General features: G+C 53.9%; 1 protein-coding gene across 1 annotated transcript; it reads right to left on the bottom strand.

The window, feature by feature from the left end:
* Positions 1-164: 164 nt before the first annotated feature.
* MMP14 (matrix metallopeptidase 14) lies at positions 165-26,605 on the bottom strand. The gene is made up of 10 exons (XM_061443003.1): positions 26,521-26,605; positions 20,390-20,538; positions 19,247-19,369; positions 17,510-17,817; positions 14,923-15,084; positions 13,078-13,226; positions 9,665-9,803; positions 8,236-8,386; positions 2,630-2,745; positions 165-490 (listed from the first exon to the last, which is right to left on the bottom strand). The coding sequence occupies exons 1-10, from the start codon at positions 26,596-26,598 to the stop codon at positions 165-167; spliced, it is 1,701 nt and encodes a 566-aa protein (XP_061298987.1). The 5' UTR covers positions 26,599-26,605.

Below are 26,605 nucleotides of genomic sequence, written 5' to 3' on the forward strand. Positions count from 1 at the left end.
GTGAAGGGTGGGGGGGGGGCGTGTCCTCCTCCTCCTCCTCCTCCCATATAAGGCAATGGGGTTGTGTGGGGGGCATGTCCTCCTCCTCCCATATAAGGCAGTGAAGGGTGGGGGGGGGCGTGTCCTCCTCCTCCTCCTCCTCCCATATAAGGCAATGGGCGGCGCTAGACGCGCGGCAGCAGCGAGCGCTGGCAGCGGAGCAGGCGCTTGGGCGCCCCCTTGCGGCGCCACAGCAGCACCGCAGCCGCCAACGCCAGCGCCGCCCCCCCCAGGAGGACCAATGGCGGCGCCAGGGCGGAAGGGGCGGGGCCCACCTCGATGACGATGACGTCGTCATCTCCGACGTCATCGGGAGCGGATGGATCCGATTGGTCGGGTCCTTCGCAAGCCAACCAATCGCGGAGGGCGGATTTGGGGTAGCCCGGAGCTACGCGGAGGAGGCGGTTGTCGAAGAGCCAATAGCGGCCGGCCTTGTAGAAGTAGGTGACGGCTATGGGGGTAATGGGGTTCAATGGGGTTAGAATGGGGTTCAATGGGGGTCAATGGGGTTTAATGGGGTTTAATGGGGTTCAATGGGGTTCAATGGAGTTATAATGGGTTATAATGGGGTTATAATGGGGTTCAATGGGGTTCAATGGGTTTATAATGGGGTTAGAATGGGGTTATAATGGGGTTCAATGGGGTTAGAATGGGGTTCAATGGGGTTAGAATGGGGTTCAATGGGGTTAGAATGGGGTTTAATGGGGTTCAATGGGGTTAGAATGGGGTTCAATGGGGTTATAATGGGGTTTAATGGGGTTTAATGGGGTTATAATGGGGTTATAATGGGGTTTTAATGGGGTTTAATGGGGTTCAATGGGGTTTATTGGGGTTATAATGGGGGTCAATGGGGTTATAATGGGGTTCTATGGGGTTATAATGGGGTTCAATGGGGTTTAATGGGGTTCAATGGGGTTTAATGGGGTTATAATGGGGTTTAATGGGGTTTAATGGGGTTCAATGGGGTTAGAATGGGGTTTAATGGGGTTATAATGGGGTTTAATGGGGTTTAATGGGGTTCAATGGGGTTTAATGTGGTTATAATGGGGTTCAATGGGGTTATAATGGGGTTCAATGGGGTTTAATGGGGTCCAATGGGGTTTAATGGGGTTATAATGGGGTTTAATGGGGTTCAATGGGGTTTAATGGGGTTCAATGGGGTTCAATGGGGTTAGAATGGGGTTTAATGGGGTTATAATGGGGTTTAATGGGGTTTAATGGGGTTCAATGGGGTTTAATGGGGTTATAATGGGGTTATAATGGGGGATAATGGGGTTCAATGGGGTTCAATGGGGTTATAATGGGGTTCAATGGGGTTCAATGGGGTTTAATGGGGTTCAATGGGGTTATAATGGGGTTTAATGGGGTTCAATGGGGTTTAATGGGGTTATAATGGGTTATAATGGGGTTATAATGGGGTTTAATGGGGTTCAATGGGGTTCAGTGGGGTTATAATGGGTTATAATGGGGTTATAATGGGGTTATAATGGGGTTCAATGGGGTTATAATGGGGGTCAATGGGGGTCAATGGGGTTTAATGGGGTTTCAATGGGGTTATAATGGGGTTATAATGGGGTTCAATGGAGTTAGAATGGGGTTCAATGGGGTTCAATGGGGTTTAATGGGGTTCAATGGGGTTCTATGGGGTTCAATGGGGTTCAATGGGGTTTAATGGGGTTATAATGGGGTTTAATGGGGTTTAATGGGGTTCAATGGGGTTATAATGCGGTTTAATGGGGTTTAATGGGGTTTAATGGGGTTAGAATGGGGTTCAATGGGGTTTAATGGGGTTCAATGGGGTTCAATGGAGTTAGAATGGGGTCCAATGGGGTTCAATGGGGTTTAATGGTGTTATAATGGGGTTTAATGGGGTTCAATGGAGGTCAATGGGGTTATAATGGGGTTTAATGTGGTTCAATGGGGTTCAATGGGGTTATAATGGGTTATAATGGGGTTATAATGGGGTTCAATGGGGTTATAATGGGGTCCAATGGGGTTCAATGGGGTTTAATGGGTTATAATGGGGTTTAATGGGGTTTAATGGGGTTCAATGGGGTTTAATGGGGTTATAATGGGGTTCAATGGGGTTAGAATGAGGTTTAATGGGGTCCAATGGGGTTCAATGGGGTTTAATGGGGTTATAATGGGGTTCAATGGGGTTCAATGGCGTTTAATGGGGTTTAATGGGGTCCAATGGGGTTCAATGGGGTTTAATGGGGTTCAATGGGGTTATAATGGGGTTTAATGGGGTTTAATGGGGTTCAATGGGGTTCAATGGGGTTTAATGGGGTTCAATGGGGTTCAATGGGGTTCAATGGGGTTATAATGGGGTTCAATGGAGTTAGAATGGGGTTCAATGGGGTTATAATGGGGCTCAATGGGGTTCAATGGGGTTTAATGGGGTTATAATGGGGTTATAATGGGGGATAATGGGGTTCAATGGAGGTCAATGGGGTTATAATGGGGTTCAATGGGGTTATAATGGGGTCCAATGGGGTCCAATGGGTTTCAACGGGTTTATAATGGGTTATAACAGGGCCCCATAGCTGCCCCATAGCTCCCCCCCCCTCCGTGCCCCCTTGATCCTCACCATCATCGGGGCCCATAAAGGCCCCACTGGGGGCCTCGGGGACCCCGCCCCACACCTCGATGCTCTTGGGGTAGTCGGGGTCCACGGAGCGGGTGTCCTCGTTGAACCTATAGTACCTATGGGGCAGGGGGGGCAGAGGGGGCTATGGGGCGCCATTGGGGGCTATGGGGCGCCATTGGGGGCTATGGGAGCCATTGGGGTCAATGGGGCGCCATTGGGGGCTATGGGGCGCCATTGGGGGCTATGGGGCGCCATTGGGGGCTATGGGGTCAATGGGGTCAATGGGGCACCATTGGGGGCTATGGGGTCAATGGGGGTCAATGGCGTCAGTGGGGCGCCATTGAGGTCAATGGGGCACCATTGGGGTCAATGGGGCGCCATTGGGGGCTATGGGAGCCATTGGGGGTTATGGGGCGCCATTGGGGGCTATGGGGCGCCATTGGGGGCTATGGGAGCAATTGGGGTCAATGGGGCGCCATTGGGGGCTATGGGGCGCCATTGGGGGCTATGGGGCGCCATTGGGGGCTATGGGGTCAATGGGGGGCTATGGGGGGTTATGGGAGCCATTGGGGGTTATGGGGCGCCATTGGGGTCAATGGGGTGCCATTGGGGTCAATGGGGTGCCATTGGGGGCTATGGGGTCAATGGGGGGCTATGGGGGGTTATGGGAGCCATTGGGGGCTATGGGGAGCCATTGGGGTCAATGGGGCTCCATTGGGGGCTATGGGGCGCCATTGAGGGCTATGGGAGCCATTGGGGGCTATGGGGCGCCATTGGGGGCTATGGGGCGCCATTGGGGGCTATGGGGTGAATGGGGGGCTATGGGAGCCATTGGGGGCTATGGGAGCCATTGGGGGCTATGGGGCGCCATTGGGGGCTATGGGGCGCCATTGGGGGCTATGGGAGCCATTGGGGGCTATGGGGCGCCATTGGGGGCTATGGGGAGCCATTGGGGGCTATGGGAGCCATTGGGGGCTATGGGGCGCCATTGGGGTCAATGGGGTGCCATTGGGGGCTATGGGGTCAATGGGGGGCTATGGGGGGCTATGGGAGCCATTGGGGGTTATGGGGCGCCATTGGGGTCAATGGGGTGCCATTGAGGGCTATGGGGCGCCATTGGGGTCAATGGGGTGCCATTGGGGGTTATGGGGCGCCATTGGGGGCTATGGGCGCCATTGGGGGCTATGGGAGCCATTGGGGGCTATGGGGTGCCATTGAGGGCTATGGGGCGCCATTGGGGTCAATGGGGCGCCATTGGGGGCTATGGGGTCAATGGGGGGCTATGGGGGGCTATGGGAGCCATTGGGGGCTATGGGAGCCATTGGGGGCTATGGGAGCCATTGGGGGCTATGGGGTCAATGGGGGGCTATGGGGGGCTATGGGAGCCATTGGGGGCTATGGGAGCCATTGGGGTCAATGGGCTGCCATTGGGGGCTATGGGGTCAATGGGGGGCTATGGGGGGTTATGGGAGCCATTGGGGGTTATGGGGCACCATTGGGGTCAATGGGGAGCCATTGGGGTCAATGGGGCGCCATTGGGGGCTATGGGGCGCCATTGGGGGCTATGGGGTCAATGGGGGGCTATGGGGCGCCATTGGGGTCAATGGGGCGCCATTGGGGGCTATGGGGCGCCATTGGGGGCTATGGGGGGTTATGGGAGCCATTGGGGGCTATGGGAGCCATTGGGGGTTATGGGGCGCCATTGGGGGCTATGGGGTGCCATTGGGGGCTATGGGGTCAATGGGGGGCTATGGGGGGCTATGGGAGCCATTGGGGGCTATGGGGCGCCATTGGGGGCTATGGGTTCAATGGGGGGCTATGGGGGGTTATGGGAGCCATTGGGGGTTATGGGGCGCCATTGGGGTCAATGGGGCACCATTGAGGGCTATGGGGTCAATGGGGGGCTATGGGGTCAATGGGGGGCTATGGGGTGCCATTGGGGGCTATGGGGTCAATGGGGGGCTATGGGGGGCTATGGGAGCCATTGGGGGCTATGGGGCGCCATTGGGGGCTATGGGGCGCCATTGGGGGCTATGGGGTCAATGGGGGGCTATGGGGGGTTATGGGAGCCATTGGGGGTTATGGGGCGCCATTGGGGTCAATGGGGCACCATTGAGGGCTATGGGGTCAATGGGGGGCTATGGGGCACCATTGGGGTCAATGGGGGTGCATTGGGGTCAGTGGGGTCAATGGGGTCAATGGGGTCATTGGGGTCAATGGGGGTCAGTGGGGTCATTGGGGTCAATGGGGGTCAATGGGGGTCAATGGGGTCATTGGGGTCAATGGGGGTCAATGGGGGTCAATGGGGTCATTGGGGTCAATGGGGTCAGTGGAGTCATTGGGGTCAACGGGGGTCAACAGGGGTCAATGGGGGTCAATGGGGTCATTGGGGTCAACGGGGGTCAACAGGGGTCAACGGGGGTCAATGGGCTCATTGCGGTCAATGGGGGTCAATGGGACGCCATTGTTATCAATGGGAGCCCCATTGAGGTCCTGGCAGCTCCATAAAGGGCCCCAGTAGCCCCATAGCGGCCCCTTTAAGGTCCTAGAAGGTGCATAGAGGCCCCATAGAGGTCCCGGAAGCCCCATAGAGGCCCTATTAAGGTCCTAGAAGGTGCATAGAGGCCCCATAGAGGTCCCGGTAGCCCCATAGCGGCCCCTTTAAGGTCCTAGAAGGTGCATAGAGGCCCCATAGAGGTCCCAGTAGCCCCAAAGCGGCCCCATTAAGGTCCTAGACGGTGCATAGAGGCCCCATAGAGGTCCCGGAAGCCCCATAGAGGCCCTATTAAGGTCCTAGAAGGTGCATAGAGGCCCCATAGAGGTCCCAGTAGCCCCATAGCGGCCCCTTTTAGGTCCTAGAAGGTGCATAGAGGCCCCATAGAAGCCCCAAGAAGGTCCTGGCAGGTGCATAGAGGCCCCATAGAGGTCCCAGTAGCCCCATAGAGGCCCCATTAAGGTCCTAGAAGGTGCATAGAGGCCCCATAGAAGCCCCAAGAAGGTCCTGGCAGGTGCATAGAGGCCCCATAGAGGTCCCAGTAGCCCCATAGAGGCCCCTTTAAGGTCCTAGAAGGTGCATAGAGGCCCCATAGCGGTCCCAGTAGCCCCATAGCGGCCCCATTAAGGTCCTAGAAGGTGCATAGAGGCCCCATAGCGGTCCCAGTAGCCCCATAGCGGCCCCATTAAGGTCCTAGAAGGTGCATAGAGGCCCCATAGCGGTCCCAGTAGCCCCATAGCGGCCCCTTTAAGGTCCTAGAAGGTGCATAGAGGCCCCATAGAAGCCCCAAGAAGGTCCTGGAAGGTGCATAGAGGCCCCATAGAGGTCCCAGTAGCCCCATAGCGGCCCCTTTAAGGTCCTAGAAGGTGCATAGAGGCCCCATAGAAGCCCCAGGAAGGTCCTGGAAAGTGCATAGAGGCCCCATAGAGGTCCCAGTAGCCCCATAGCGGCCCCTTTAAGGTCCTAGAAGGTGCATAGAGGCCCCATAGAAGCCCCAGGAAGGTCCTGGAAAGTGCATAGAGGCCCCATAGAGGTCCCAGTAGCCCCATAGAGGCCCCATTACGGTCCTAGAAGGTGCATAGAGGCCCCATAGAAGCCCCAAGAAGGTCCTGGCAGGTGCATAGAGGCCCCATAGAGGTCCCGGTAGCCCCATAGAGGCCCCATTAAGGTCCTAGAAGGTGCATAGAGGCCCCATAGAAGCCCCAGGAAGGTCCTGGAAGGTGCATAGAGGCCCCATAGAGGTCCCAGTAGCCCCATAGAGGCCCCATAAAGATCCTAGAAGGTGCATAGAGGCCCCATAGATTCCCCAAGAAGGTCCTGGCAGGTGCATAGAGGCCCCATAGAGGTCCCAGTAGCCCCATAGAGGCCCCATTAAGGTCCTAGAAGGTGCATAGAGGCCCCATAGAAGCCCCAAGAAGGTCCTGGCAGGTGCATAGAGGCCCCATAGAGGTCCCAGAAGCCCCATAGAGGTCCTGGCAGGTGCATAGAGGCCCCCAGCAGGTCCCAGAAGGTCCATAGAAGGTCCCAGAAGCCCACTGAAGGTCCCGGAAGGTGCATAAAGGCCCCATAAAGACCCCATAGAGGCCCCCAGAAGGTCCCGGAAGGTGCATAAAGGCCCCATAGAGCTCCTGGAAGGTGCATAAAGGACCCATAAAGACCCCGTAGAGCCCATTCAGGTCCTGGCAGGTGCATAGAGCCCCCATAGAAACCCCATAGAGCCCCCATTGACCCCCATAGAGCCCCCATAGACCCCCATAGAGCCCCCGTAGACCCCCACAGAAACCCCATAGAGGCCCCATTAGGTCCTGGAAGCTGCATAAAGGACCCATAGACCCCCTTAGAGCCCCATAGAAACCCCATAGAAACCCCATAGACCCCCACAGACCCCCCATAGAGACCTATAGAGACCCATAGAGCCCCATAGAAACCCCAAAGCCCCACATAGATCCCCCATAGCCCCCCATAAACCCCCCATAGACACCCCATAGACCCCCAGACCCCATAGACACCCATAGACACCCCATAGAAAACCCATAGGCCCCCATAGACCCCCCATAGACCCCCATAGACCCCCCATAGACCCCCATAGACCCCCATAGAAACCCCACAGACCCCCATAGACCCCCATAGAAACCCCATAGACACCCCATAGACCCCCATAGAAACACCATAGACACCCCATAGCGCACCATAGACCCCCCTTAGACACCCCTTAGACCCCCATAGACCCCCCATAGACCCCCATAGAAACCCCACAGACACCCCATAGACCCCCACAGACCCCCATAGAAACCCCATAGACCCCCGTAGACTCCCATAGCGCCCCATAGACACCCATAGACCCCCATAGATCCCCATAGAAATCCCATAGACCCCCACAGACACCCATAGACCCCCATAGACCCCCATAGACCCCCATAGACACCCCATAGACCCCCTTAGACACCCCATAGCCCCCCACAGACCCCCATAGACCCCCATAGACCCCCATAGACCCCCATAGACACCCCATAGACACCCCATAGAACCCCATAGCCCCCATAGACCCCCTTAGACACTCCATAGACACCCCATAGACACCCCATAGACCCCCATAGACACCCCATAGACCCCCACAGACCCCCATAGACCCCCCATAGACCCCCATAGACACCCCATAGACCCCCATAGCGCCCCATAGACCCCCCATAGACCCCCCATAGACCCCCATAGACAACCCATAGACACCCCATAGACCACCATAGACCCCCATAGACACCCATAGACACCCATAGAGCCCCATAGACCCCCATAGATGCCCATAGACCCCCCATAGCCACCCCATAGACCCCCATAGACCCCCATAGACCCCCATAGAAACCCCACAGACCCCCATAGACACCCCATAGCGCCCCATAGACACCCCATAGCGCCCCATAGACCCCCATAGACACCCCATAGACCCCCACAGACCCCCATAGACCCCCATAGACACCCCATAGACCCCCACAGACCCCCATAGACCCCCATAGGCACCCCATAGACCCCCATAGACCCCCATAGACACCCCATAGACCCCCATAGACCCCCCATAGACACCCCATAGAGCCCCATAGCGCCCCATAGCGCTCACTTGTTGCCCCGGAAGAGGTAGGTGGTGCCGCTGGGCAGCCATTGCAGGGCCGCATCCAGGCCATCGCTGGGCACCCCCCGGCCCAGCTCCCGCAGCGCCCGCGGGTACCCGGGCTCTAGGGAGGACTCCGAGAACACCCAGTGCCGGTCACCTATGGGGGGGGACCCATAGAGACACATTGGGACCCATAGAGACCCATAGAGACCCCATAGAGAGACATTGGGACACATAGAGAGACATTGGGACACATAGAGACACATTGGGACACATAGGGACACATTGGGACCCATAGAGACACATTGGGACACATAGAGAGACATTGGGACACATAGAGACACATTGGGACCCATAGGGACACATTGGGACCCATAGAGACACATTGGGACATAGAGACACATAGGGACACATAGGGACACATAGAGACACATAGAGACCCATAGAGACACATAGGGACCCATAGAGAACCCATAGAGACCCATAGAGACCCCATAGAGAGACATTGGGACACATAGAGACCCCATAGAGACCTCATAGAGAGACATTGGGACACATAGAGACACATAGAGAGACATTGGGACCCATAGAGACCCCATAGAGAGACATTGGGACACATAGAGACCCATAGAGACCCCATTGGGACCCATAGGGACCCATAGAGACCGCATAGAGAGACATAGGGACCCATAGAGACACATAGAGACCCCATAGAGAGACATTGGGACCCATAGAGACCCCATAGAGAGACACTGGGACCCATAGAGACCCATAGAGACCCCATTGGGACCCATAGGGACCCATAGAGACCGCATAGAGAGACATAGGGACCCATAGAGACCCATTAGGACCCATAGAGACCCATTGGGACACATAGGGACCCATAGAGACACATTGGGACCCATAGAAACCCCATAGAGACCCCATAGAGAGCTACTGAGACCCCATAGAAACCCCATAGAAACCCCATAGAGACCCATAGAAACCCCATAGAGACCCATAGAGACCCATAGAAACCCCATAGAGACCCCATAGAAACCTCACAGAAACCCCATAGACACCCCAAAGACACCCCATAGAGACCCATAGAGACCCCATAGAGACCCCAAAGACACCCCATAGAGACCCATAGAGACCCATAGAAACCCCATAGAGACCCATAGAAACTCCACAGAGACCCATAGAAACCCCATAGAGACCCATAGAGACCCATAGAGACCCATAGAAACCCCATAGAAACCCCATAGAAACCCCATAGAGACCTATAGAGACCCATAGAAACCCCATAGAGACCCATAGAGACCCATAGAAACCCCATAGAGACCCATAGAGACCCATAGAGACCCATAGAGACCCATAGAGACACATAGAGACCCATAGAGACCCATAGAGACCCATAGAGACCCATAGAGACACATAGAGACCCACAGCGCACCTTTGAAGAAGACGAACTTGCCGTCGCGGCGCTCGTAGGCGGCGCTGATGCTGGGGGGGAGCCCGGCCCAGAAGTGGCCAATGGGGAGCGGGTACCCCTCGAGCACCCGGCGCTCCCGCACCCGCCAGAACCAACGCTCCTGCAGCGACAGCAACGAAACGGTCAGAAACGGGCCCAAAACGACCCCAAAACGCTCGGAAACGGCCAGAAACGACCCCAAAATGGTCGAAAACGCCAAAAAATAGCTAGAAACGGGCAAAAAATGGCCAGAAATGGTCAAAAAATGGCCAGAAATGACCCCAAAATGGTCGAAAATGCAAAAAAAATGGCTAGAAACGGGCAAAAAATGGCCAGAAACGGTCAAAAAATGGCCAGAAATGACCCAGAAATGGTTGAAAACGCCAAAAAATGGCTAGAAACGAGCAAAAAATGGCCAGAAACGGGCAAAAAATGGCCAGAAATGACCCCAAAATGCTCGGAAACGCCAAAAAATGGCTAGAAACGGGCAAAAAATGGCCAGAAACGGTCCAAAAATGGCCAGAAATGACCCCAAAATGGTCGAAAACGCAAAAAAATGAATAGAAACGGGCAAAAAATGGCCAGAAACGGTCAAAAAATGGCCAGAAATGACCCCAAAATGGTCGAAAACGCCAAAAAATGAATAGAAACGGGCAAAAAATGGCCAGAAACGGTCAAAAAATGGCCAGAAATGACCCCAAAATGGTCGAAAACGCCAAAAAATGGCTAGAAACGGGCAAAAAATGGCCAGAAACGGTCCAAAAATGGCCAGAAATGACCCCAAAATGGTCGAAAATGCAAAAAAAAGGATAGAAATGGGCAAAAAATGGCCAGAAACGGTCAAAAAATGGCCAGGAATGACCCCAAAATGGTCGAAAATGCAAAAAAAATGGATAGAAACGGGCAAAAAATGGCCAGAAACGGTCAAAAAATGGCCAGAAATGACCCCAAAATGGTCGAAAACGCCAAAAAATGGCTAGAAACGGGCAAAAAATGGCCAGAAACGGTCAAAAAATGGCCAGAAATGACCCCAAAATGGTCGAAAACGCCAAAAAATGGCTAGAAACGGGCAAAAAATGGCCAGAAACGGTCAAAAAATGGCCAGAAATGACCCCAAAATGGTCGAAAATGCAAAAAAAATGGATAGAAACGGGCAAAAAATGCCCAGAAACGGTCAAAAAATGGCCAGAAATGACCCAGAAATGGACGAAAACGGCCAGAAATGACCCAGAAACGGGTGAAAATGACCCAAAAAAATGGTCGAAAACGCCAAAAAATGGATAGAAACGGGCAAAAAATGGCCAGAAACGGTCAAAAAATGGCCAGAAATGACCCAGAAATGGTTGAAAATGGCCAGAAATGACCAAAAATTGGACAGAAACAGTCAGAAAATGGCCAGAAATGACTCAGAAATGGACGAAAAGGGCCAGAAATGACCCAGAAACGGGCGAAAATGACCCAAAAATGGTCGAAAACGCCAAAAAATGGATAGAAATGAGCAAAAAATGGCCAGAAACGGTCAAAAAATGGCCAGAAATGACCCAGAAATGGTTGAAAATGGCCAGAAATGACCCAAAAATGGTCGAAAATGGACAAAAGCGACCTAGAAATGACCAAAAAATTTTCGAAAACGGCCAGAAATGACACCAAAATGGTCGAAAACAAAAAAAAAATGGACAGAAACGGGCAAAAAATGGCCAGAAATGACCCAAAAATGGACGAAAACGGCCAGAAATGACACAGAAATGGGCAAAAACGGGCGAAAATGACCCAAAAACGCTTGAAAACGGCCAGAAATGGCCCCAAAATGGTCGAATATGGGCAAAAATGGACAAAAGAAACATAGAAACGGTCAAAAACGCAAAAAAAAAAAGGACCCAGAAATGGGCGAAAACGGCCAGAAATGACCCAGGAAAGGGCAACATCGATCAAAAATGACCCAAAAATGGTCAAAAACGGTCCAAAAACCAGCCAAAAATGAGCCAGAAACAGCCAAAAAGGGCTGAAAAAGACCCAGAAATGGGTGAAAACGGCCAGAAACAGTCGGGAACGGGCAAAAATGATCAAGAAAGGGGCAAAAAAGAGCAAAAATGGTCCATAAATGGGCAAAAAAGGGGCGAAAATGACCCAGAAACGGGCAAAAACGGCTCAGAAACGGTCGAAAACGCCCCCAGATGACCAAGAAATGGGCAAAAAGGTGCAAAACTGACCCAGAAACAGGCAAAAACGGCCCAAAAATGACCCAGAAACGGTGAAAAACGGCGTGGCCAAAACTGGATAAAAAACGACCCAGAAAGGGTCAAAAATGGCCCAAAATCAGTCAAAAAAAGACCCCAAAATGAGCAAAATAAGCCAAAACAGCCCAAAATGACCCCAAAACCCAACCCAACTCAACCCAAACTCAACCCAACTCAACCCAACTCAACCCAACTCAACCCAAACTCAACCCAAACTCAACCCAACCCAACTCAACCCAACCCAACTCAACCCAAACTCAACCCAACTCAACCCAACTCAACCGAACTCAACCCAACCCAACCCAACTCAACCCAAACTCAACCCAACTCAACCCAACTCAACCCAAACTCAACCCAACCCAACCCAACTCAACCCAAACTCAACCCAACCCAACTCAACCCAAACTCAACCCAACTCAACCCAACCCAACTCAACCCAACTCAACCCAACCCAACTCAACCCAACCCAACTCAACCCAACCCAACCCAACTCAACCCAACCCAACCCAACCCAACCCAACTCAACCCAACTCAACCCAACTCAACCCAACCCAACTCAACCCAACCCAACTCAACCCAACCCAACCCAAACTCAACCCAACCCAACCCAACTCAACCCAAACTCAACCCAAACTCAACCCAACCCAACTCAACCCAAACTCAACCCAACTCAACCCAAACTCAACCCAACTCAACCCAACTCAACCCAAACTCAACCCAAACTCAACCCAACCCAACCCAACTCAACCCAAACTCAACCCAACCCAACCCAACTCAACCCAACCCAACCCAACTCAACCCAACTCAACCCAACCCAACTCAACCCAAACTCAACCCAACTCAACCCAACTCAACCCAACCCAACCCAACCCAACTCAACCCAACTCAACCCAACCCAACCCAACTCAACCCAACTCAACCCAACTCAACCCAAACTCAACCCAAACTCAACCCAAACTCAACCCAACTCAACCCAACCCAACTCAACCCAACTCAACCCAACTCAACCCAACTCAACCCAACCCAACCCAACTCAACCCAACTCAACCCAACTCAACCCAACCCAACCCAACTCAACCCAACTCAATCCAACTCAACCCAACTCAACCCAACTCAACCCCAACCCCATCCCGACCCCATTCCCAGCCCCACAACCACCTTGAACACGAACATCTCCCCACGGAGCATGGCGATGGTGTCGAAGTTGCCCTCGCAGATGTCGGGGCCGTAGGGCGGCCCTGGGGGTCTATGGGGCTTCTCCGTGCTCCGCGGCACCACTGGGGGCCAACTGGGGCCTGCTCGGGTCCCTGTGGGTGCGTCGGGACCCGTTGGCACCCGTTGGGACCCATAGGAGCCCGTTGGGGGTCTTTGGGAGCCATAGGACACATGGGCACCCATTGGGACCCATAGGACACATGGGCACCCATTGGGACCCATAGGACACATGGGCACCCATTGGGACCCATAGGGGGTCACTGGGAGCCATAGGACCCATTGGCACCCATTGGGACCCATTGGCACCCATTGGCACCCATTGGCACCCATAGGACCCATTGGCACCCATTGGCACCCATAGGACACATGGGCACCCATTGGGACCCATAGGGGGTCACTGGGAGCCATAGGACACATTGGCACCCATTGGGACCCATAGGACCCATCGGCACCCATTGGGACCCATAGGGACCTATTGGGACCCGTTGGGGGTCATTGGGACCCATAGGACCCATTGGCACCCATTGGGACCCATTGGCACCCATTGGCACCCATTGGCACCCATAGGACCCATTGGCACCCATTGGCACCCATAGGACACATGGGCACCCATTGGGACCCATAGGGGGTCACTGGGAGCCATAGGACACATTGGCACCCATTGGGACCCATAGGACCCATCGGCACCCATTGGGACCCATAGGGACCTATTGGGACCCGTTGGGGGTCATTGGGACCCATAGGACCCATTGGCACCATTGGGACCCATTTGGACCCATTGGCACCCATTGGCACCCATAGGACCCATTGGCACCCATTGGCACCCATAGGACACATGGGCACCCATTGGGACCCATAGGGGGTCACTGGGAGCCATAGGACACATTGGCACCCATTGGGACCCATAGGACCCATCGGCACCCATTGGGACCCATAGGGACCTATTGGGACCCGTTGGGGGTCATTGGGACCCATAGGACCCATTGGCACCCATTGGGACCCATTGGCACCCATTGGCACCCATTGGCACCCATAGGACCCATTGGCACCCATTGGCACCCATAGGACACATGGGCACCCATTGGGACCCATAGGGGGTCACTGGGAGCCATAGGACACATTGGCACCCATTGGGACCCATAGGACCCATCGGCACCCATTGGGACCCATAGGGACCTATTGGGACCCGTTGGGGGTCATTGGGACCCATAGGACCCATTGGCACCATTGGGACCCATTTGGACCCATTGGCACGCATTGGGACCCATTTGGACCCATAGGACCCATTGGCACCCATAGGACACATGGGCACCCATTGGGACCCATAGGGGGTCACTGGGAGCCATAGGACACATTGGCACCCATTGGGACCTATAGGGACCCATTGGGACCTATTGGGACCTATTGGGACCCGTTGGGGGTCATTGGGACCCATAGGACCCATTGGCACCCATTGGGACCCATAGGGACCCATTGGCACCCATTGGCACCCATAGGACCCATAGAACCCATTGGCACCCATAGGACACATGGGCACCCATTGGGACCCATAGGGGGTCACTGGGAGCCATAGGACACATTGGCACCCATTGGGACCCATAGGACCCATTGGCACCCATAGGGCCCCATAAGAACCCATTGGGACCCATAGGAACCCATAGGAGGTGTCCATGGCGTCGATGGCCACCCGTTGGGTTGGTGCCACCGTAGCCTCGAGCTAGCCCCATAAGGACCCCACCGAGCCCCATAGGAGCCCCATAGGAGGTATCTATGGGGCAGGCCCCCCACCGTAGAGCTGCTGGATGCCGCGGCGGTCGTCCTCGGGGAGGGTGAAGGCCTCGGTGTCCATCCATTGGTAGAAGGGGGCCATGATGGCCGAGGGGTCGCTGGAGTGCTCCAGCCCTAGAGCGTGACCCAGCTCGTGGACGGCCACCAGGAAGAGGTCATTGCCTGCAATGGGGCCGATGTGGGTCAATGGAGGGCCTCTATGGGTCGATGGGGGTCTTCCATGGGGTCTCCATGGGTCAAGGAGGGCCTCTATGGGTCGATGGGGGTCTTCCATGGGGTCTCCATGGGTCAAGGAGGGCTTGGGTTGGGGCGGAATGGGGGGGAAGGGGGGCAAGGGGGGTTGAAGATGGGGGGCAAGGGAGGTTATGGGGCGATGGGGGCCATGAACCACCGCAAACCGACCCAAAAGGACACAAAACCGACCCAAAATCGACCCAAAACCGACCCAAAACTGACCCAAAATCGACCCAAAACCACCCCAAAACCGACCCAAAACCACCCCAAAACCGACACAAAATTGACCCAAAACCGACCCAAAACCATCCCAAAAACGACCCAAAACCAACCCAACTCAACCCAACCCAAAACCAACCCAAAGCGACCCAAAATCGACCCAAAACCACCCCAAAAACGACCCAAAATTGACCCAAAACCGACCCAAAACCAACCTAACTCAACCCAACCCAAAACCAACCCAAAACGACCCAAAATCGACCCAAAACCACCCCAAAAATGACCCAAAATCGACCCAAAACCGACCCAAAACCATCCCAAAACCGACCCAAAACCAACCCAACTCAACCCAACCCAAAACCAACCCAAAACGACCCAAAACCACCCCAAAACCACCCCAAAACTGACCGAAAAAAGACTCAAAACCACCCCAAAACCGACCCAAAACGGACCCAAAACCACCCCAAAAACGACCCAAAACTGACCGAAAAACGACTCAAAACCACCCCAAAACCGACCCAAAATCAACCCAAACCCACCCCAAAACTGATCCAAAATCACCTCAAAACCAACCCAACCCAACCCCATCCCAAAACCCATTCAAACACCCCCAAAATCACCCAAAATCGACCCAAAACCAACCCAAAACCGACCCAAACCACCCCAAAACTGATCCAAAACCACCCCTAAATCACCTCAAAACCAACCCAACCCAACCCCATCCCAAAACCCATTCAAACACCCCCAAAATCACCCAAAATCGACCCAAAACCACCCCAAACCGACCCAAACACAACCCAACCCAACCCCATCCCAAAATCACCCAAAATCACCCAAAATCGACCCAAAACCACCCCAAAACCACCCCAAACACAACCCAACCCAACACCATCCCAAAACCCATTCAAACACCCCCAAAATCACCCAAAATCGACCCAAAACCCCCCCAAACCGACCCAAACACAACCCAACCCAACCCCATCCAAAAACCCATTCAAACACCCCCAAAATCACCCAAAATCGACCCAAAAACACCCCAAAACCATCCCAAACCAACCCAAACACAACCCAACCCAACCCCATCCCAAAACCCATTCAAACACCCCCAAAATCACCCAAAATCGACCCCAAACCACCCCAAAACCAACCCAAAACCACCCCAAACCCACTCAAAACCACCCCACCCCGTCCCAACTCAACCCAACTCAACCAAAATCACCCCAAAACACCCCTAACCCACCCAAAACCATCCCAAACCCAACCCAACCCAACTCAACCCATTCCCAACCAAACCACCTCAACCCACCCAACCCAACCAACCCAATGCAAATCACCCCAAACACACCCAAACACCCCCAAAATCAACCCCAAACCACCCCAAACCCATCCCAAACCCACCCCAACTCAACCCAACTCAACTCAACCCATCCCAACCCAACCAACCCAAACCCAACCCATCCCAACTCAACCAACCCAACCAACCCCAACCCAACTCAACCCAAACAACCCAACCCAACTCAACCCATCCCAACCAACCAAACCAACCCAACTCAACCCAACGCATCCCAACTCAACCCAACCCACCCAACCCAACTCAACCCAACTCAACCCAACCAACCCATCCCAACCCAACTCAACCCATCCCCAACCCAACCCAACCCAACCAACCCAACTCAACCAACCCAACCAACCCAACCCAACTCAACCCAAGCCAACTCAACCCATCCCAACTCAACCAACCGAACCCAACCTATCCCAACTCAACCAACCCAACCCACCCAACCCAACTCAACCCATCCCAACTCAACCAACCCCACCCAACCCATCCCAACTCAACCCAACCGAACCTAACCAACCCAACCCATCCCAACCAACCCAACCAACCTAACCCAACTCAACCCAACTCAACCAACCCAACCCGACCAAACCAACCCAACTCAACCCAACGCATCCCAACTCAACCCAACCAACCCAAGCCAACCCAACCCATCCCAACCAACCCAACTCAACCCAACGCATCCCAACTCAACCCAACCAACCCAACTCAACCCAACCCAAACCCAACTCAACCCAACCCAAACCCCCCCAAACCCAACCCAAAACCCCCTTCCCCCCCCCCCAGCCCCCTTCTCACCACTGAGATCCTCGTTGCGATCGGTCCACGGCTCGGCCCCATCGAAATGCGTATCGCCCCCGATATGGGGGCCCGGGAAGTAGGCGTGGGCCAGGAACCCCCCTTCGCCATCGAAGGGGGTGCTGTCGCCGTGGAAGCCCTCGGCGAAGAGCACCATGATGTCGGCGTGGGGCGCGCGCCCGGCTCGGATCGCCCCATAGGGAACCTCGCGGAAGCGCAGTGGGGCCGCCGCTGCCCACGCGGCGAAGGCCCGGCGGATGGCCGCCCCCGTGCCCGCCTCGCCCACCTTGGGGGTGAAGTTCTGGATGCTGGGGGGGGGGACGAAACAGCCATTGGGTCGATAGGGAACCAATGGGGCGCATTGGGATCGATGGGGAGTCGATGGGGAGCCATTGGGGTCAATGGGGAGCCAATGGGTCAATGGGGAGCCAATGGGATCGATGGGGAGCCAATGGGATCGATGGGGAGCCAATGGGAATGGCAATGGGATCGATGGGGAGCCATTGGAAATGGCAATGGGATTGATGGGGAGCCAATGGGATCGATGGGGAGCCAATGGGATCGCTGGGGAGCCAACGGGATTGATGGGGGAGCCAATGGGATTGATGGGGAGCCAATGGGATCGATGGGGAGCCATTGGGAATGGCAATGGGATCGATGGGGACCCATTGGGAACGGCAATGGGGTCAATGGGGAGCCATTGGGAATGGCAATGGGATCGATGGGGAGCCATTGGGAATGGCAATGGGATCAATGGGGAGCCAATGGGATCAATGGGGAGCCATTGGGAATGGCAATGGGATCGATTGGGAGCCATTGGGATCGATCCATCGGAATCCCACTGAAACCCATCGGAATCCTATTGGATCCCATTGGAACCCATCGGAACTCATTGGAATCCTATTGGATCCCATTGGAATCCTATTGGATCCCACTGGAACCCATTGGAATCCTATTGGGTCCCACTGGTACCCATTGGAATCCTATTGGATCCCATTGGAACCCATTGGAATCCTATTGGAACCCATCAGAACCCATTGGAACCCATCAGAATCCCATTGGAATCCCATTGGAAGCCATTGTAATCCCATTGGAAACCATCAGAACCCATCGGAACTCATTGGAATCCCATTGGAACCCATCAGAATCCCATTGGAACCCATCGTAATCCCATTGGAAACCATCAGAACCCATCGGAACCCATCGGAATCCCATTGGAACCCATCAGAATCCCATTGGAACCCATCAGAACCCATCGGATTCCATCGGAATTCCATTGAACCCATCGAAATCCCATTTGAACCCATCAAAATCCCATTGGAACCCATCAGAATCCCATTGGAAACCATCAGAACCCATCGGAACCCATTGGAATCCCATTGGAACCCATCGGAATCCCATTGGAACCCATCAGAACCCATCGGATTCCATCGGAATTCCATTTGAACCCATCGAAATCCCATTTGAACCCATCAAAATCCCATTGGAACCCATCAGAATCCCATTGGAATCCCATTGGAACCCATCGGAATCCCATTGGAACCCATCGGAATCCCATTGGAAACCCATCGTAATCCCATTGGAAACCATCAGAACCCATCGGAATCCTATTGAATCCCATCGGAACCCATCGAAATCCCATTGGAACCCATCAGAATCCCATTGGAACCCATCAGAACCCATCGGAACCCATCGGATCCATTAGAATCCCCTTGGAACCCCATTGGCCCCCTTCACCTGAAGGTGATCTCCTGCTGGTCCCACTTCATGCCCTGGATGGCGAAGCGCCGGCGCCGCACGTTGGCTTTGAGCTCGGGGCCGAACTTATCCGGAACGCCGCAACGGGGCCGGCGCATGGCCCTATGGAAGAGAAGGCATGGGGGGTGGGGGGGGGATGGATGCGGTTTATGGGGCGGGGAAAGACCAGGAGGAAGCAGCTGGAAGGCTCCAAAGGCAACAGAAAGGCTCTTGGGAGACCTCCAGCGCCAACGATGATCCAATTGGAAGGCCCCGAAGCCAACATCCATCAACTCGGAAGCCCCATAACCCATCGGGACCCCCCGAAGCCAACTGGAAGGCCCAAAACCCAACTGGAAGGCCCAAAACCCAAGTGGAAGACCCAAAACCCAACTGGAAGCCTCCTAAAGGCAACGATGATCCAACTGGAAGACCTCGAACCCAACATCCGTCAACTCAGAAGCCCCATATCCCATTGGAAGCCCCCAAGAACCCAACTGGAAGGCCCAAAAGCCGAAGACGATCTCTTTAGAACCCCCGTAACCCAACACTGATCCACTTGGAAGACCTCAAACCCAATGATAAGCCAACTGAAAGCCCCATATCCCATTGGAACCCCTCAAGAACCCAACTGGTAGACCCAAAACCCAACTGGAGCCCAACTGGAAAGACCCAAAACCCAATTGGAGCCCAACTGGAAGACCCAAAACCCAACTGGAGCCCAACTGGAAAGCCCAAAACCCAACTGGAGCCCAACTGAAAGCCCAAAACCCAACTGGAGCCCAACTGAGACCCAAAACCCAACTGGAGCCCAACTGGAAGACCCAAAACCCAACTGGAGCCCAACTGGAAGACCCAAAACCCAACTGGAAGACCCAAAACCCAACTGGAGCCCAACTGGAAGACCCAAAACCCAACTGGAAGATCCAAAACCCAACTGGAGCCCAACTGAAAGACCCCAAACCCAACCGGAACTCAACTGGAAGACCCCAAACCCAACCGGAACCAACTGGAAGACCCAAAACCCAACTGCAAGACCCAAAACCCAACCGGAAGCCCTCGAAACCCAACGATGATCCAATCGGAAGACCCCAAACCCAACCAACGACCCATCTGGAAGCCCCATAACCCCATGTAACGCACCGGATGGTTTCGGGGTCGGCGCGGGCGGTGACGCGCAGCCCGTAGAGGCGCTGCATGGCGGCGTAGGCGGCCGGTAGCGAGTGTGGGGAGCGCTGCGCCTGCACCCGCAGGTCGCCGGGGGGCAGGTACCCGTACTGCTGCAGCCAGGCCTGGGGAGCCCAATAGTAACCGGTGAGCGGGCGTCATCCATCCCATAGTAACCCATCAGCATCCGTTATCCAAGGGTATCGTCCATCCCATAATAAGCCATCGGCATCCGTTATCCATCAGCATCCATCCCGTAATAAGCCATCACCATCATCATCGTCATCCACCCCGTAATAAGGCCTTCGTAACCCATCAGCACCCATTACCCATCACCGTCCATCCCATAATGACCCCTTCTCACCATCGTCACCACCATCCATCCCATAATAACCCATCATCACCACCGTCCATCCCATAATAAATCATTATCAGCACCATCCATCCCATCGTAACACGTTATCGCCATCACCATCCATCCATAATAACCCATCATCATCATCATCCATCCCATAATAACCCATCATCATCATCATCCATCCCATAATAACCCATCAGCAGCATCACCCCACCCCAAATGCCCCATAGGACCCCAATGGGCCCCTATGGGGCCCCGAAGTACCCCATAGAGACCCATAGGGGGCGCTTAAGGGCGTTTAAGGGGCGTTTAAGAGCGTTTAAGGCGTTTAAGAGCGTTTAAGGGCGTTTAAGAGCGTTTAAGGGGCATTTAAGGACGTTTAAAGGCGTTTAAGGGCGTTTAAGAGCGTTTAAGGGCGTTTAAGAGCGTTTAAGGGGCATTTAAGGACGTTTAAAGCGTTTAAGGGCGTTTAAGAGCGTTTAAGGGGCGTTTAAGAGAGTTTAAGAGTGTTTAAGGGCGTTTAAGGGCGTTTAAGAGCGTTTAAGGGGCGTTTAAGAGCGTTTAAGGGGCGATTAAGGGCGTTTAAGAGCGTTTAAGGGGCGTTTAAGAGCGTTTAAGGGGCGTTTAAGAGCGTTTAAGAGCGTTTAGGGGCGTTTAAGGGGCGTTTAAGGGCGTTTAAGGGCATTTAAGGGGGCTTAAGGGAGTTTAAGGGAGCTTTAAGACCATTTAAAGGGACTTAAGAGCTTTTAAGGGCGTTTTAAGAGCACTTAAGGGGCGTTTAAGGGTGTTAAGGGGCGTTTAAGGGCGTTTAAGGGGCGTTTAAGGGCGTTTAAGGGGCGTTTAAGAGCGTTTAAGGGTGTTTAAGGGGCGTTTAAGGGGCGTTTAAGAGCGTTTAAGGGCGTTTAAGGGCGTTTAAGGGGCGTTTAAGAGCGTTTAAGGGGCGATTAAGGGGCGTTTTAAGGGCGTTTAAGAGCGTTTAAGGGCGTTTAAGAGCGTTTAAGGGCGTTTAAGGGCGTTTAAGGGGCGTTTAAGAGTGTTTAAGGGGCGTTTAAGGGCGTTTAGGGGCGTTTAAGGGCGTTTAAGAGGCGTTTAAGGGGCGTTAAGAGCGTTTAAGGACGTTTAAGGGCGTTTAAGGGGCGTTTAAGAGCGTTTAAGGGCGTTTAAGGGCGTTAAGAGCGTTTAAGGGGGGGTTAAGAGCGTTTATGGTCGTTTAAGAGCGTTAAGGGGGCGTTTAAAAGCGTTTAAGAGCGTTTAAGGGCGTTTAAGGGCTTTTAAGAGCGTTCAAGGGCGCTTAAAGGCATTTAAGGGGGCTTAAGGGCGTTTAAGGGCGTTTAAGGGAGCTTTAAGACCATTTAGAGGGACTTTAGAGCGTTTAAGGGTGTTTAAGAGCACTTAAGGGCGTTTAAGGGCGTTTAAGGGGCGTTTAAGAGGGGTTTAAGACCGTTTAAAGGGACTTAAGGGCGTTGAAGGGGCATTTAAGAGCATTTCAGAGGCGTTTAAGAGGGTTTTAAGAGCGTTTAAGGGCGTTTAAGGGGCGTTTAAGGGGGCTTTAAGTGCGTTTAAGGGGGCTTAAGGGCGTTTAAGGGGGCTTAAGGGCATTTAAGGGGGTTTAAGGGGGGTTTTATGGGCGTTTAAGGGGGCTTTAAGTGCGTTTAAGGGGGCTTAAGGGCATTTAAGAGCGTTTAAGGGGGGTTTAAGTGCGTTTAAGGGGGCTTCAGGGCGTTTAAGGGGGGTTTAAGAGTGTTTAAGGGCGTTTAAGGGGGTTTAAGGGCGTTTAAGAGCGTTTAAGGGGGCTTAAGGGGGGTTTTAAGAGCGTTTAAGGGGGGGTTAAGGGCGTTTAAGAGCTTTTAAGGGGGTTTAAGGGGCTTAAGGGGGGTTTAAGAGCGTTTAAGGGGGCTTAAGGGCGTTTAAGGGCGTTTAAGAGCGTTTAAGGGCGTTTAAGAGCGTTTAAGGGGGCTTTAAGAGCGTTTAAGAGGCGTTTAAGGGGCGTTTAAGAGCGTTTAAGAGCGTTTAAGGGGCGTTTAAGAGCGTTTAAGATGACGTTTAAGGGCGTTTAAGGGGGGTTTAAGGGCGTTTAAGAGCGTTTAAGGGGGCTTAAGGGGGGATTAAGAGCGTTTAAGGGGGCTTAAGGGCGTTTAAGGGGGGTTTAAGAGTGTTTAGGAGTGTTTAAGAGCGTTTAAGGGGGGGTTAAGAGTGTTTAAGGGGGCTTAAGGGGGGTTTTAAGAGCGTTTAAGGGAGTTTAAGAGCGTTTAAGGGGGCTTTAAGTGCGTTTAAGGGGGCTTAAGGGCGTTTAAGGGGGTTTAAGAGCGTTTAAGGGGGGTTTAAGGGCGCTTAAGGGGGGGTTTAAGAGCGTTTAAGGGGGGTTTAAGGGCGCTTAAGGGGGGTTAAGGGCGTTTAAGGGGGGTTTAAGAGCGTTTAAGGGCGTTTAAGGGGGCTTCAGGGCGTTTAAGGGAGGTTTAAGAGTGTTTAAGAACGTTTAAGGGGGGTTTAAGGGGCCTTAAGGGTGTTTAAGGGGCGTTTAAGGGCCTTTAAGAGCTTTTAAGGGGGGCTTAAGGGGGGTTTAAGAGCGTTTAAGGGGCGTTTAAGAGCGTTTAGGAGCGTTTAAGGGGGCTTAAGGGCGTTTAAGGGGGGTTTAAGAGCGTTTAGGAGCATTTAAGAGCATTTAAGGGGGAGTTAAGAGCATTTAAGGGCGTTTAAGGGGGGTTTAAGGGCGTTTAAGAGCGTTTAAGGGGGTTTAAGAGTGTTTAAGGGGGGGTTAAGGGCGTTTAAGAGCTTTTAAGAGGGGTTTAAGGGGGGTTTAAGAGCATTTAAGGGGCGTTTAAGAGCATTTAGGAGCGTTAAGAGCGTTTAAGGGGGGTTTAAGAGCGTTTAAGAGCGTTTAAGGGGGTTTAAGAGCTTTAAGGGGGGTTTAAGAGCGTTTAAGGGGCGTTTAAGAGCGTTTAGGAGCGTTTAAGAGCGTTTAAGGGGGCTTAAGGGCATTTAAGAGCATTTAAGGGGGTTTAAGAGCGTTAAGAGCGTTTAAGGGGCTTAAGGGGGTTTAAGAGCGTTTAAAGGCGTTTAAGGGGGGTTTAAGGGGGGGTTAAGGGCGTTTAAGGGGCGTTTAAGGGGGGTTTAAGAGCGTTTAAGAGCGTTTAAGGGGGCTTTAAGTGCGTTTAAGGGGGCTTAAGGGTGTTTAAGGGGGCTTAAGAGCATTTAAGGGGGTTTAAGAGGGTTTAAGGGCGTTTAAGGGGGGGTTAAGGGCGTTTAAGAGCTTTTAAGGGGGGTTTAAGGGAGCTTAAGGGGGGTTTAAGAGCGTTTAAGAGCATTTAGGAGCGTTTAAGGGGGGTTTAAGATCGTTTAGGAGCATTTAGGAGCATTTAAGGGGGGGTTAAGAGCGTTTAAGAGCGTTTAAGGGGGCTTAAGGGCATTTAAGAGCATTTAAGGGGGGTTTAAGGGCGTTTAAGGGGGGGTTAAGGGCGTTTAAGAGCTTTTAAGGGGGTTTAAGGGGGCTTAAGGGCGTTTAAGGGGGGTTTAAGAGCGTTTAAGAGCGTTTAAGGGGGGTTTAAGAGCTTTTAAGGGGTTTAAGAGCGTTTAAGAGCGTTTAAGGGGGCTTAAGGGCGTTTAGGGTTTAAGGGGGTAAGGGGCCTTTAAGAGCGTTTAAGGGGGTTTAAGAGCGTTTAAGAGCGTTTAGGAGCGTTTAAGGGGGGTTTAAGAGCATTTAGGAGCGTTTAAGAGCGTTTAAGGGGGGTTTAAGAGCGTTTAGGAGCATTTAGGAGCATTTAAGGGGGTTTAAGAGCGTTTAAGGGGGGTTTTAAGGGGGCTTAAGGGGGTTTAAGAGCTTTTAAGGGGGGTTTAAGAGCGTTTAGGAGCGTTTAAGAGCATTTAAGGGGGGTTTAAGGGCATTTAAGAGCGTTTAAGGGGGTTTAAGAGCTTTTAAGGGGGTTTAAGGGGGCTTAAGGGGCGTTTAAGACCGTTTAAGGGGGGTTTAAGAGCGTTTAAGAGCGTTTAGGAGCATTTAAGGGGGCTTAAGGGCGTTTAAGGGGCGTTTAAGGGGGTTTAAGGGGGGTTTAAGAGCGTTTAAGGGGGGTTTAAGGGGCTTAAGGGGGGTTTAAGAGCGTTTAAGGGGGGTTTAAGAGCGTTTAAGAGCGTTTAAAGAGCGTTTAAGGGGGCTTAAGGGCGTTTAAGGAGCGTTTAAGAGCGTTTAAGGGGGGTTTAAGAGCGTTTGGGGGGTTCGGAGGGGGGGCGGGGGCGTTTCGGGCTCCTTTCAGGCAAATTCCAAGCGGTTTTTGGGGCAAAAAGTGCCGGAAAAAGGCAAGTTCCGGGGGGGGGGGGGGGGGGGGAGGGGAGAGGGGAGGGGAATGGGCTGGATTTCGGTCGGGTTTGGAGGGGGGGAGGGGCGTTTTTGGGGGTGTTTTTGGGGTGTTTTTGGGGTGTTTTTGGCCGTTTTGAGCGTTTCCGAGGCGTTTTTGGGGTGGTTTTGGGGTTTTTAAGGGGTTTTTTTGGGGGGGGGGGAGGGAGAGGAAGGAGCGAAGGGGGAAACGTGGCCGAAGGAAGGGGGGGGGAAACGGGAACAAAGGAATGGGACGTGGCGCTTGGAAGAGGGCGGGAAAGCCCCTGCCCCATAGCGCCCCATAGCGCCCCATAGCGCCCCATAGCAAGCCCCATAGAGCCCCATAACGGGGACCCCCCCCCCCCAGGTGCTTGGTGGGTCCCTCTGGACCCATAGGGCCCCATGGAGGAGCATCCATACGCCTATAGGGGGGGGATGACGACCCATAGCTCCTGCCCCATAGACATCCCCCCCTCCCCAGCCCCATAGATGCCTATAGGCTATAGGCACCCTCCCCATCCCCATAAGTCCCATCGATCCTTTACACAGCCCCATAGGGACCCTCAGCCCCATGGATCCCTATAGGAACCTCCCGCTCCCCATAGGGACGCCCCCAAGCCCATAGATCCCTATGGGCACCCTCCCCATAGGCACCAGCCCCATAAGTCCCATAGATCCTTTACACAGCCCCATAGGACCCCAATGGGATCCCTCAGCCCCATGGATCCCTATGGGTGTCCCCCCCCCAGCCCCATAGCGCCCCATAGATCCCTATGGGACCCACCTACACCTCTCCATACACCCCCCCACACACACCCAGCCCCATAGCTCTCCTTCAACGAGACCCCCACCCCCATAGCTCCCTATAGGGTGTCCCCCCCAGCCCCATAGCGCCCCATAGATCCCTATGGGACCCCCCTATACCTCTCTATACACCCCCCCACACACACCCAGCCCCATAGCTCTGCTTCAACGAGACCCCCAGCCCCATAGCTCCCTATAGGGTGTTCCCCCCAGCCCCATAGCGCCCCATAGATCCCTATGGGACCCCCCTATACCTCTCTATACACCCCCCCACACACACCCAGCCCCATAGCTCTGCTTCAACGAGACCCCCAGCCCCATAGCTCCCTATAGGGTGTTCCCCCCAGCCCCATAGCGCCCCATAGATCCCTATGGGACCCCCCTATACCTCTCTATACACCCCCCCACACACACCCAGCCCCATAGCTCTGCTTCAACGAGACCCCCAGCCCCATAGCTCCCTATAGGGTGTTCCCCCCAGCCCCATAGATCCCTATGGGACCCCCCTATACCTCTCTATACACCCCCCACCCCCCCACTCAGCCCCATAGCTCTCCTTCAACGAGACCCCCATAGAGCCCCCATAGCGCCCCATAGCGCCCCATAGACACCCCCATAGCGCCCCATAGAGCTCACCTCGGGGCTGAAGCGTTGCTGTGGGGCAGCGGGGGGGGGCAGGACCCCCATAAGGAGCAGCAGCAGCATCGGGGCCATGGTTATG

This window comes from Pezoporus flaviventris, unplaced genomic scaffold (assembly GCF_033815535.1).
Source record: "Pezoporus flaviventris isolate CSIRO_AGI_PZ_B2104156 unplaced genomic scaffold, CSIRO_AGI_Pfla_v1 ptg000276l, whole genome shotgun sequence".
In the NCBI taxonomy this organism is placed as follows: Eukaryota; Metazoa; Chordata; class Aves; order Psittaciformes; family Psittacidae; genus Pezoporus; species Pezoporus flaviventris.